At 47.6% G+C, this 13,476-nt stretch overlaps 1 protein-coding gene across 3 annotated transcripts in view; it reads left to right on the forward strand.

The window, feature by feature from the left end:
- The window catches only part of C4H3orf52 (chromosome 4 C3orf52 homolog), a 30,635-nt gene extending 17,443 nt beyond the window's left edge, over positions 1 to 13,192 (forward strand). For 2 of the 3 annotated variants that reach the window (XM_008266960.5, XM_089330796.1), the window contains exons 4-6: positions 3,748 to 3,818; positions 7,169 to 7,350; positions 11,530 to 13,192. In XM_008266960.5, coding sequence (XP_008265182.2) covers positions 3,748 to 3,818; positions 7,169 to 7,350; positions 11,530 to 11,534 — 258 coding nt within the window. In that variant the 3' untranslated portion in view covers positions 11,535 to 13,192. The remainder of the gene's footprint in view (positions 1 to 3,747; positions 3,819 to 7,168; positions 7,351 to 11,529) is intronic. The other variant, XR_016232430.1, reaches the window with a different exon arrangement.
- Positions 13,193 to 13,476: the final 284 nt, after the last annotated feature.

The raw sequence follows: 13,476 nt of genomic DNA on the forward strand, positions 1-13,476 counted from the left end.
ACAGTGCCAGCCTCTTCACTGCTACTCTAAACACCTGCTCTGATGCACAATTTTCTGAAGTTCAAATTCAGAGGGAAAAGGCTCCGGGAGGACAGTGTTCCTTGTACTCTGGTCTTCCATTTGTGTCCACATGTAGTGTACATTGAGGGTCTACGATATGCTAGACACCCTGCCAAGTGCCAGGGCCACAAAGTTGGCACCCTCAGTGGGCTCACAGTCCAAGTGGAAGCGGAAGGTAAAAAGCAGTGTGGTGTGTTCTATTACTGAGGTTCACACAGTGTGTTTTATAGCTGCAAAGGAGGGGCATCTAAGTCTTCTGAGGTAGGGATGGAAGCTCCCAGATGTAGTATTGTAGGGATTTTTACAGTGTCTTCCTTGTGGACATCCTCTCCAGCCCTGCTCCTCCTTAGAGGGTGGGAGCAGTGTAGAAGGATCAGCTCTTAGTGTCATGGCTTAACGTGCCTGGCGCCCAGCCTCCACCCAGGAGCTCGCCAGGGTCACCCCAGAAGGGAAGGCACTCCTATTCCAAGGGTTTAGGAACAGCCCTGTGTCAGGAGCTGGAATCAATGACCAAATCTTAGAACAGAAGATGCACCCAGCACCCCTATTACTCGGGAAATTATAGGGGTTCTAGAAGCTCTGTGTCAGGAATTGGGAAAGAGAGTTACGATATTTGAACAGTGTGCCTTGTTTTCCTAGCCCCTCACCCCGTGCTTGGTTAGCAGTTACTGAAGGTCTCCCAATAACCTAGGGAGGCCTCCTCTGTCACTCCAGAAGCTGGCTTCTAGTTAGCCAGTTAGCCACAGTATCAGACCCCCGCCCGTCAGCTCCCTGGGCTCCTGTCTCTGTTGGCACCAAGCCTCATCAGCAGTGTGGGAGGCAATGACCAAGGAGAGATGAAGCTCCTGCTTCAGGTCTTTGGGCCCACGGTAGACACGTGACTGACAGCTCCGCAAACATGAATAAGCCCTATGAACACTGCACACTACTGAGTAGAATCGGAGCAGACACTGACAGAGGTCAAAGTCATCCATTCCACCTTTGAACTTGAAAGTTGGACTTGAAAACTCTGTTGAGAGTCTACTGTGTGCAAAACAGTGCTAACCCCTGAGGGTGAATGAAGGAGGGAGGGGGGAAGGGAGCAGAAGAGGTTGGAAGGGGCGGGAGACATAATCCCTGCCTCAGGGCGCTCAGTCCAAAAGGAAGAGGGAGGCATCATTGTTGAGTATGGTCTTTATTGTTACTATTTCTGGTGCTTGAAAAAACCTCTGTCTGTCTAGCACGTGCACCCTCCTCTGTGGAAGTTGCTTTCATAGTTTCTGAAGTTTCCCAGTACTCACAATTGCCTCCCCTCCCCTCCCCTCCCCTTCCCTCCCTTTCCCTCCCCTTCCCTCCCTTCCCCTCCTCTTCCCTTGCCTTTCTTCCCTCCCCTCCCCTCCCCTCTTCTCCCCTTTCCCTTCCCCCCCTCTAGCCCCATGGCCATGGCCATGCTGGGAGGCATAACTAGATCCCAGTACAGACTTTCTGACTTATGCTGGAGCTCACCTGCTAGGGAACAAGATGTCTAAGCTTCCAATGTAAATTTAAAAGAAATGTGAGGCAAGTGCATTCACCTTGTGTTCTCGGTGCTGCTAGGTTAGGATTCCTATCTCTAAAACATAAGCAAAACACTAACCAAGGCCCGAGACAAGATTTTGTAACATAATGCCAGTAGCTGGTGTCCAGAATATAAAAGCAATCATTTCAGACAGAGAACAAGACAGACAACCTAAGGGAAATGAATAGGCAATTTGGAGGTGAGCAGTCCCGAGAAGTTAATACACACCTAGAAAGATGTACAGCCTCATTAGTAAGCAAGGCAGTCCAAATTAAAGCAAGGTGAAGCATGATTTTATGTCCTTGACTTGGCAGAAATTGTAAAGTCTGGGATGTGGGGAATAGAGCAAATAAGCACTGCTGGAGGAGAGGAAAATGGTGAGCAATTTGGCAAGATTTGGTTACATGCAGGCACATGCCTGCCCTTGGATCCAGCAGCTCAAGTTCTTGGCATACAGCCAAGGGAAACTTACATGGCCAAGGAGAGCTGCAGAGAGGTGGTCCAGGACAAATTGCTTCAGCGTAATTTGTAAGGGGGACCTCGGAAGCAATGGTCAGTATCAGTAGCGGACTGAATGACCTGGTGAAATCATTTCTGAGGTCGGTGAAGTAGCTGGAGTGAGTGACCTTCACTGATATGTATCTTATGCCTAAATGTGAAATGTGAGGAAAAAAAAAGAGAGAATCTTAGAGTTTAGTACCTTGTAGTTGAATAAAAGCTAAGTTAAGTGATACATTGGGATGATGATGTATGGAAGTAGTAATTTATAAAACTGTACAAGGATAGGATGCAGGTCAGTTTCAGGATGCTCATTAGCACTAGGGGAGGGAGGGAGGAAAGCCAGATAAGGTATGGGAGTGGCTTTGGCTTTGTTTGGTTTCTTAAAATAAAGGGCTGGACCCCACACAGAGGGCCCCTGACTTATGACTGAACTTAGAATTTTCAACTTTGTGATGACATGAAAGCATGCTTGTGCCACCAGTATGTTTCCCACGGCCAGGATGCTATTTGATGAGACATTCACCTCCTTATTATGAAATAGGCTTTGTGTTTAGGTGGCTCTGCCCCACTGTAGAGCAGTGTGCAAGGCAGCCCCCGAGGAGCCGTGATGCTCGATGGGTTAGGTGAATGCATATCTCTAGTAACCATCAGTAAATGTGTCATCAGGGAATGCGCATCTCCAATTTACGATGGCTTAGATGAGACCCGTCATCTATTGAGGAGCGTTGTCCAGCATAGCAGAAGTCATAGTGGAACACAGGTGTCATTGTTTTTCATCATGTTTGCCATTTTTCTTGGGTACAGAAGAAAAACCTCTGTATCTTTGCCATTCCCTGCTAGGTCCCTTTGGGGCAGTTCTGTTCTCAGACGTGGCTCTCTCTCGTGCCAGAGAAGCTCTGGAGAAGGGAGTAAGAAACCCTTGGCTGCTGATGTCTGGGCTCTGAGTGGCCTGTGCTGCCGTCTTCGTCTCCAGGGTCTTCTTTCCTTTTTTTTTTTTTCTGACAGGCAGAGTGGACAGTGAGAGAGAGAGAGAGAGAGAGAGAGAGAGAAAGGTCTTCCTTTGCCATTGGTTCACTCTCCAATGGCCGCTGCGGCTGGCGCGCTGCAGCCGGTGCACTGCGCTGATCCGATGGCAGGAGCCAGGTGCTTCTCCTGGTCTCCCATGGGGTGCAGGGCCCAAGGACTTGGGCCATCCTCCACTGCACTCCCTGGCCACAGCAGAGAGCTGGCCTGGAAGAGGGGCAACCGGGACAGAATCCGGCGCCCTGACCGGGACTAGAACCCGGTGTGCCGGCGCCACAAGGCGGAGGATTAGCCTACTGAGCCGCGGCGCCGGCCTCCAGGGTCTTCTTTCCCTTCCAGGGACTGGGTGGTCCACAAAGGCCACAGGGGCCCACGCGACTTAGAAGAGAGGTCGAGAATGCCTGGCCGAGTCGCTCAGTCCTTATAAGTGAGGTGCTTTTTGATGACTGCTGGCTGGAGTTCTGGCTCGTGGAGGGCTCACATGTTCCTACTTCCTGTCTCAGAGGCCCTAGCTGAATTAATGCCTAGCTGGAGTGGAAAGCCCTGTGTGTAGAAGCAGCTTAGTTTTGCCAAGTGCTGTGCGATATGATCTGTCAGTTATGTGTGTGGTTTTGTTTCTGTTTCAGCTCACAGATCTGTACAGTACTTCGCCATCTCTGCATCGTTATTTTACTTCGGTTAACATTGCGGACTTCAGGTGAGAGCATGGAGCATTACATTTTGGTTTGTCTGCCTCTGAAAAGAACACCCTCCCAACCCCCAACGCCCTGGCCACCATGTACCTGGAAGGACTTCCCTGAGTCTTTTTGCATGCAGGGAGCCACTGCTAGAATCACAGTGTCAGTGCCAAGTAGGTGTTTGGGGACCAGGTAGCTCAGTCCCCTTATTTTACAAATGAGAATAAAGCAGCCCAGGTTGATTGAACCAAGGTCAGGCAGAGAGAGGAAAAGCCAGTCTCAGGTAAATTATTCCTGTTTAACAGCAAATGCCCAAATAAGCTAAGGAGAGACGTAGCATAGGGTCTCAGGTGGGGATGTGATGCACTGATGGACTCTATGTGCTGGCTTTTTCTTAATGTGCTGCTGTTGCATTTGCGGCGTGCAAGTGATACAGAAGTAACATCTCCTTGCTTCGTATCAAATACATGAAGATAACATATTTCAGGAAAAGTCTACCTTCTCCCTTCTCACCGTCACTATCAATAACTGCTTGTATTCCCTTCTAAAAAGTTAACAGCCATCAACAATTTGGTGTGAGTTCTGGGTTGTATATATTTACTGTAGATATTATACCTGTATATAGACACTTTTTAAAAAAGATTTATTTATTTACTTGAGAGGCAGAGTTACAGAGAGAGAGAGAGGGAGACAGAGAGAGGTCTTACAGCCACTGTTTCCCTCCCCAAATGGCTGCAACAGCCGGAGCTGGGCCCATCCGAAGCCAGGAGCCAGGAGCTTCTCCCAGGTCTCTCTCATGGGTGCAGGGGCCCAAGCACTTGGGCCATCTTCTACTGATTTCCCAGGCCACAGCAGAGAGAGCTGGATTGGAAGAGGAGCAGCTTGGACTCAAACTGGTGCTGGTAGGGGATGCTGGAACTATAGGTGGAAGCTTAACCTACTATGCCACAGCACTGGCCCCTAGACACATATTTTTGTTGTTTAATTTCCTTCCTAATCTTTCCTGTTCTTATGGTGTAGAAAAAGTGTATAGGAGTCATTTCATTATCCCTTTGTCCCATTAGGATGCCTGGAAATGAGTTAAACAAGGTTTACATGGCAAAGCCTTATTCTCCACTCTACCTAACATGTCTCTGGAACATGACCATCAAAGCTTGTATTATATCCTGAGCTCCACTCTCAAACCATCCATTGTCCTAACCCCAGTGTTAGTAGAGCTGGGAGAGGAAACATGTAAAGCAGGTGGCAGCACCAGGTTGTTGTACCAAAACAGACCCGACGTGAGAAATCATGTATACTGGCAGGCTGCCTTGCAGACTCCCAAGATACAAGTGGTCGATGGTCACATCTTTGGCATTTGTTCATTTTAAATCAGGAGGTGCAGCAGAGAAGGGAAAAACACAATCAGACTCAACAACTTTCCTCCTTGCTTTTGCCCCAACTTGCAGTTCACAGACTGCAGAAGAGCATGGCAGAGTCTGTAGGGTCGCTCCAAGAGTCCGGCCTTAGTTTACGGGTCTGGAGGAGCTGAGATCATGTAACGGGGTGGAGTAGACATTGGGAAAAGTCCATCAGAAAATGTGGCTAGAAATCCAACCAACACATAATGTTAGAGAATCTGTTTTTAAGTTATTTGAAGGAAAACCTCAGGAAGTTTAGTTCTGTTGAACAAAGAAATTATCTCTGGAAAACATTTTTGCTTCATTTTTTAAAAGTTTAGGCTGAGTTGCTAAAATGCTAAATGCATCAGCCAAAGCCATTGCTCCAGAAAGATGCTGTCACACATGGTTGGGAACCCCTGCATCCCCACACCTCTGGCTGCTTGTTTGTGTCTACAGGGGCCACTGACCTCACTCCTGGACTGGTCCAACAGTGGCCTGGAGTGCTCTTTGATTTACTGTTTGCTAGTCCCACTCCAGTGGTGGGCAGCTAGGGAAAAGTCCACAGGATTCACTGCTTTCCTGAACGTTCCTCTCCTGCCCTCAGAATTCAGCCTCATGTCTGTCAGTTCACCCAGGGAGCTGGTCTGTTGAGACTGGGAAGGGCCAGCCAGGCCACAGTCACGTAACCTCATCTTCTCATTCAGCTCTGACTTGGTCTTCTGTGAGCCAGCCTGGCTATTGTCATCAGCCAGCCCAAGCCCCTGGCCATGGGAATGCAGAGTGACTGCCTGGTGGAGGTGGTGACCATCATTAGCAGTAACTCAAGTGTAGACCTCAGGGGACAAATAATGACACCTGCAAACTAGGGCATGGAATGCAGTTTGAAAGTTCAATTTCCAGCATGTCTGTAGTGACATCTTTGAAACTATGAGTTTCTTCAAGTTCCAATTCTGTATTATTGGGTTTGGCATAATAGAATTTATAAATAGCAATTGAATTGTCAGTCACACCAGTGTAAGAACTTTGGCCTATGTGACCTCTGACCACAAGAGGGAGCTCTTTGCCCATCCTTACCAAGAGCAGTGGGCTGATTGACACCTGGGACTGGTGCTACTGTAAAAGCTGCCCTTGGGTGCAAGTCTCAGATGTGATCTCCTGTTAATTACTTTATTACAGGCTCTTAATCTGGGCCACCTTGAACCCACATAATAGAATGACTGCGAAAAACCCAAATATTAAGGTAGCATTTAACAAGCTGCTTAAGCTAGTAATTAACCAAGAATAACCCCATGATTACTTTTATTTTGGAAATGGGAAAAGCATGTTCGGAAAGAAGTGAACTCCTTTATTTAAGTCCATTACTGAAAGTTGCAAGGCTTTGTCTTTCTGCCTGAGGGGCCTCTGTAACTGAAAGTGGGGAAGAAATGGTTCTCACTTTGGGAACAACCTAGGGAGGGCAATTCCCGGTGAACACAGGGTGGACCCTGCGTTCAGTTCTGGAGCCAGCCAGTGGCAGGGAGCTTTGGAGTCTACCTTAAACATTTTATGGGTTAGGTCAAGAACTGGTTAAACTGCATAGCTCTGAGGTGCACTTGTAGGGGCAGCACTAAGACTCAGGGAAGGGAATATATGAAGAGAACAGGGCAGGCTTCTTGGCTTGTTGGAAGGGATAAAAGGCAGAGACTGGGGCTGATGGCACATCAACCCCTGAATAGTCCCTGACCACAGGGGCCTCATGATGTCTCTCCCTTCAATGACTCTCTCAGTGGGCATCTTTGGGTTGGGTACCAGGTGTGGAAGAAGGTTAGTGTCCATTTCAGCATCTTGGGATGGACCCCTGGAAGTAGATTCTTCTTGGACAGAACACCTTGGCTGTTGTCTACTCGAAGAACACACAGAACTGCAAAACTTACTGCCCATGTGGATTTCCTGAGTCGTGTTGCGCTTCTGTTGATGTGTTTTAACGTCTCCATTGGTTTGCCTTTCAGTGGTGAAAATGCCACGGTGACTTATCACCTGCAGTTTGGGGTTCCTTCGGAAGATGACGCCTTCATGAGGTATATGATGAATGAGGAGTTGGTGCTGGGCATCTTGCTGCAGGATTTCCGTGATCAGAATGTACCTGGCTGTGAGAGTCTGGGCCTGGATCCAATGTCCCTCTTGCTCTATGGTAAGGAGAACAAGCAAGGAAGTCAGAGTTGAAGCGATCAGCCGGTGAACGGGTTGTGGTAGATGGATGGGTTTGGTTTGGCAACTTTGGTGACTTGAAGCTGCAATGGATCAGTGCTTCCTTCATTCCTCACATAGTCCCTGCCTACTATAGGCAGACAGCGTAGCTGGAAAAGCAATCTTGGAAATATAAGTGAGGAAGATTTCTGAATGTTTGCTTGTTGCAGTTCACCCTCTTTGCAAGCCTGCATCCTATTTCGCCACATCATTAGCAGCCTTCATGGAAATAGTGTGGCTCACAAGAGCAGCCGGCATTGAAGAATTTGACATAAGAAGTATAGCAAAATTGTTCAGAAATCATCTCAATTCAGGGAACCCTTTTATTTTTCTATTGGAAGCCAATGAGTCCTTGAAGAAATTAATAGAGGGGCATAAAAGACAAATTCATTTCTTTCCTTAGAAAATTATAAGAAATTTACTCATTTACTTTTAAAACTAAGAACTGAATGAGAAAATTGATGTTATTTTTTAACCTAGCAAACGCCCCATTTGTCAGACTTGGGAAACCTTCAGCACCTTGTACAGAACCTAACAAAGAGGAAAGGAGGAAGGCACAATGGCTTTAAGACTTCAAAGTGTTTTGCTTGGAAGCTGTGGCCTCTACTTCTGATTTTAGTCCATTTCTCACTTCGGAGACCACCCTTGGAGGTGTGCTGGCTCTTGTGTAGCCTGCGGTGCTTACAATCTCAGCTATTTTATTTGCTCATGCAATCCTTCATAAACTTCTCCTGCACATTAGTAGGTACTTGATAAATACTGGTTAAATGAATGAAAAATGTAAATCAGGAGGAGATGCGGTTAGCGGCAGGGACAGCAGTACAGGGCCAGAAGAGTGACAAAGAAAGATGAGAAAGTACCACCCAGGATAAGAAGGGACTTTTTTTTTTTTTAAGAGTTATTTATTTTATTCAAAAGACAGTTACAGGGAGAGGGAGCAATAGAGACCGAGAGATCTTCCATCTGCTGGTTCACTCCCCAAATGGCCACAATGGCCAGAGCTGGGCCAATCCAAAGCCAGGAACCAGGAGCTTCCTCAGGGTCTCCCATGTGGGTACAGGGGCCAAAGCACTTGAGCCATCCTCCACTGCTTTCCCAGGCCATCGCAGAGAGCTGGATCAGAAGTGGAGGAGCCAGGATACGAACCTACTTAACCTACTAGGCCACAGCGCTGGCCCTGAGAAGGGACATTTATTGTGCTTGTGAAAGCAAAAGTCCTCTTGTCCTAAGGGATTGTATAAAGCAGAACTGAAGCTTAAATTTCCCAAACAGATAAAAAGAATGCCCTTCAGAAGTCGAAACTTTAGCTCACTGGGAAAGCTCAGAAATGAAAAGTTTCCTCCCAGTGCCTCCTGCATAAAGCAAGCATGTGCGTGGGCCAGGCAGGCAACATACGTGTGTGGCACGACTTATGGCTCCAGTCATAGGAATTTCATACAGAGACACAGGAGAACCTGGGCCCCACCTGGGTGAAGAGACCTGCCGAGCTTGTAGGAGCCGTCGCCTATAATAATAATCACAAGTGTGATTGTCCTGATTTCCTGAGGCTCCTTTCCAAAACTGTGCTCCTAGCCCTTCCCTGGCGGAGGCAAGGGAGCTTGGTGGAGGGTGACAGGGGCCTGCTGGAAGGCAGGCTGCTGTGGGGCCTGCAGAGAGCCCGAGAAGACCAGGGCTCGGCCAGGAGCCGCAGAGACATCCCCTAGCCACAGCGCCGTGGCCGTGACCCAAACTTCACTGCTGCTCTGGAGACTCCTCCAGGCCCTTCTTCTCTAGGGGTTTTCATGGCCACCACGTCCCCCCTTTCAGGGTGGGAGTGTGCTGTACATGAGCTATTTGATGTTTTCAGGGTCAGAGTTTCCACCTCTGTCCAATGGAAGGGGTGACAGGGACAGTGGGAAGAAGGACGGGAGACCCAGAGCAGGTGGCAGGTGAAGAGGGGAGGAGCCCCAGGGCAAATCCTACAGTCAGGGGCAGTGAGGCCTTGGCAGGGCCCCAGGGGGTTCTCAGGCTGGTTTCCCATGTTTGCATGAGCTGAGGACTTGGTGGCGGGCACCCCCACCCTCATGGCTGGCTGGCCACTGGTTTCCCACAGTGATAATGTTCCAGTTCCTCAGAGAACAAAGATTTCTCCAAAAGTATTTTTAAAAATCCATTTCTAATTTCCATGTGAAAGGCAGAGAGACAGAGTTCTTCCATCTGCTTGTTCACTCTCCAGATGCCTGCAACAGCCATGGCTGGGCCAGGCGGAAGCCAGGAACTTGGAACTCAACCCATGTCTCTGATGTGGATGGTGGAGACACAATCATTTGAGCCACCATCGACTGCCTCCTGGGGTCTGCATTAGCAGGAAGGTGGAATCAGGAGTGGAGCTGGGACTTGAACCCAGGCACTCCAGTGTAGAATGTAGGCATCCCACGTGGCTTCTTCCTTGCTGCGCCAAACACTGGCCCCTGAGAATAAAGATACTTAAAATTGCTTGGCTTATAGGCCCCTTAGAGAATTTGAAGACAGCCAGACAGCCATGTGCCTTTTCCCCAGAGAAGAAGAAAAGCACTTGCCCTTCCCAGTGCACAGTGTCAGGGGTTCCAAGGATTCCCCAGAAGCCTTGTTTGTGGTCCACTGGGGTTCGTTTGTGTGCACCTTGGAGGCAGGACCTTGCATCAAATTGTGATGTGGATTCCAGAGGGGTCTGCGTGTGTGTGTGTGTGTGTGTGTGTGTGTGTATACAATTGCCTTTTCTAATAAGGATATGGGAATAAAGTTGGCTCTCCACCTGTTCAGGTCCAACATCCAAGGGTTCAAGCAACTATGGTTGAAAAAACACTCGAAAAAAGTTGCATTTGTATTGAACACGTACAGAGGTTCTTTGCTTGTTATTCCCCGAGCAATGCAGCCTGACGACTATCTACATAGCATTTGCATTGTGGTAGGCATAAGTAATCTGGAGGTGATTTGAAGGATGCAAGAGGATGTGCATGGGCTAAGTGCAGATGCTACCCCATTCCAGGTAGGGATCCGTGTTGAGATCTCTGTTGTGATCTGTGAATGTTGGCATTCATGGGGTGCTAGAACCAATCCCCGGTAGATACTGAGGGACAGCTGTGCAGCGATGATTTTGATCTGGCTAAAGGAAGATTTTGATGCCTTATAAAAATAAAAAAGACCCTGAGCATGTCATTATAAAGGGATTTCTAAAACCCTCCACCTCTCACCCTGTGACTCTTCACCTTATGAATGGGTGGGAAATTCTCTTTCACAAAGGTCAGATTTTTTCACAGAAGTCTGTACCATGAGTTATTTTGACACAGATGAGGTCCTTGGTACTATTTTCTCACGTGGGAAGGGATCTCCTAGTAGACAATGTCGGGGCAAAGAGCAAACACATGATATGTAAGAGAGAAAAGGAAGAACTCCAGGCAGTGAGGAGTGGGTCTTGTTGGCACACTTCTGGCTCAACTGCTGAGTCAGCTGGCAAGCGAGCATGGGTGTTCTGTCCCTTCCAAGGCTTTCTGTAGTATCAAGGAAAACCTCCCAGGGGTATTTGGCAACACCGGGCGACATTTATAGTTGAAAGCGTATGAGAACTGAGCACCTACCAGGTGTAAGCCAGGGATTCCATGCAACGCGCGGCCGTGCACATAGGGCAGCTCTGCATCGCAGTCATGCAGCCCGACCGTAGCTGCGAATGTGGCTGCACAGCCCACAGGCTCGCGTGTGCAACTGCGTCAGAGCTTCCACTTGGGCCACTGCTCTGCAGCGTCTCCCTCAGCCGAATTCCCCACACCATGTACCGTATGCATTTGAGAAGGCAGGAATTATAGAGATACTAGTATGATTCAATTATTAAACAGAACTGAATGATAAAGTCTCATCGGGATGATCTTTCTTGCATTGTATCCAACAAGTAAGCAAACAATATATGCTATCCACCTTTTGAAAAGTGTTCAGAGTTTGTTCGTGTGTCTGTGTATGCATTGATTGGCGAGTAAACTCCCTCTGTTAGGAGTTACAATATTCCAGTTTTAGATAAGACTTTATATTCAAACCCCATAGCTGAAATCATCAACATTTAATCAGGATTTTAAATATTAGTGACTTTTGTTCGTCTCTGTCTTCTTTTCAGAGTGAAGCGCCATTGAGTTCTGGCGAGGAAGAGAAGTCCTTCTGTTGTGGATTCATGTAGAAGCAGCTGGCATTGGCCAGAGGGGATGGACTGTCCTTTCTGTCTGTGATTCTGTACAGTTACGAAGTCTGGCTCCACATCCAGCACAACAGCTCCAAACCCTGCCCCTGGTCGAGCACTGGGTCCAGACTTGGCAAAGCAGGAAGTCAAAGAGCGGTTGGGAGGGGATGGGGCAGGCAGATGGACCCCACAGTCTGAGGCTGCTGTTCTCCAAGCACCAGCTGCCTCCACCCACGCGTGGTTATTTTCTCTGCAGTGCTGAGGCGGTGCACTGCCTCCTTGCAGGCAGGATCTGCTAGCCTGTGCTGCAGGAGCAGGGAGAGGCAGGTGGCCGGGGGAGGGAGCGCCGAGCTGATCACTGTGAAATTCCCCTTCCCTCTGCCATTGCACTTGATCTACCTCTAAGCCCGTGGGTGAGGAAAAGAAGGTATTTCACAAGACTTAAACGGCATAGCTGTGTCTATTTCCATGATCTGTACTTGGGTGTCTTGGAAAGTCAGCCTTAAGCCTATCAACCAATGTCCCTGTATTGTAGATATGTGTAGCTCTAGAAATAAGATTGCTGATTCACAATTATTTTGCATCTCATCACTGTTCTGATGACTCCCGAAGACCTCTTATGGAAACATGAGTCCCTGTGAGTTTTGAGGATACTGTTGTGATTTTGGACGGTCACCCCAGGTGTATTTTTTTTTTTTTTTTATCTTTTATTTAATGAATATAAATTTCCAAAGTACGACTCATGGGTTACAATGGCTTCCCCCCCCATACCGTCCCTCCCACCAACAACCCTCCTCTTTCCCACTCCCTCTCCCCTTCCATTCACATCAAGATTCATTTTCGATTATCTTAATATACAGAAGATCAGCTTAGTATACCTTAAGTAAGTATTTCAACAGTTTGCTCCCACACAGAAACATAAAGTGAAAAATAATAGATGATTTTTTTAAAATGATGATGAAATCAGATCAGACCTATTGTCATGTTTAATCCCAGTGAGAGTCAAGTACCCCAGGTGTATTTTCATAAACTTCCATCAGAGAATCATTCACACTCCTTAACAGCGGCTCTTGATGGATTGTGTGTCTCATTACAGATGGTCCCGAAACAGGAGGGCCCCTCTCCTCCTTTTGAGATAAGCTGTTGGAAGATTAATGCCATATCTTTTGGGGCTAGGAGGAATATTAACAATGTTACTCGTTGTTTACAAATCAGGAGACAGAGTATTTGTTTTGTTGGGAAAATTGCTTTGCTGGAAGTTATCAGGAGAAGGAGTTTGTGGTCATAAAAGAAGAAGGTCCTATCCCTAATAATTAGCGTTGGGGAGAAGTCAGTGTGAGTGGCAGCTGTGTGGGTATGTCAGAGTGGATGTCTTGGGCTAGTTTGGACTAGTTTGCTTTCTTATTTAACTGGAAGATGCACTCATTGTCTCATTTTAAGTACGGTTCCTTAAACTAGTAAAACCAGTGAATTTACCTTCTTCCTCTATTTTTTTTACATGTCAAATATGAGTCTTAGTGTATTTGTACTTTTCAGAAAATAATGAACATTTTTCATAGAGAATGATTTTAAAACATTTACAATAAATTATTTTTGCATCCGTGCTGTGTGTTGTGTTCTCACTGACCTCCCGGATCTTGGCTCTCCGCGGCCATGTTTGAGGCTGCATCTTCTTGCAGTGAATGAGATTGGAAGTAGTCTTTCATCCCCCAGAGGGCAGCTTCCTTTTCTGAGTGAGATCGACCTGGAGTGGGTGAGGGTGGGATGGGTTCTCCCCACTGTTGCACTGGGAGCTGAGAAAGGCCATCCATGTCCTCTGCTTGCTCTGAAGACCCTCTGTGACAGAACCGGGCACCTGCAAGGAAGGGCTTGTTCACATCCACAGGC

This window comes from Oryctolagus cuniculus, chromosome 4 (genome assembly GCF_051225735.1).
Source record: "Oryctolagus cuniculus isolate XC-2025 breed Fujian yellow rabbit chromosome 4, ASM5122573v1, whole genome shotgun sequence".
In the NCBI taxonomy this organism is placed as follows: domain Eukaryota; kingdom Metazoa; phylum Chordata; class Mammalia; order Lagomorpha; family Leporidae; genus Oryctolagus; species Oryctolagus cuniculus.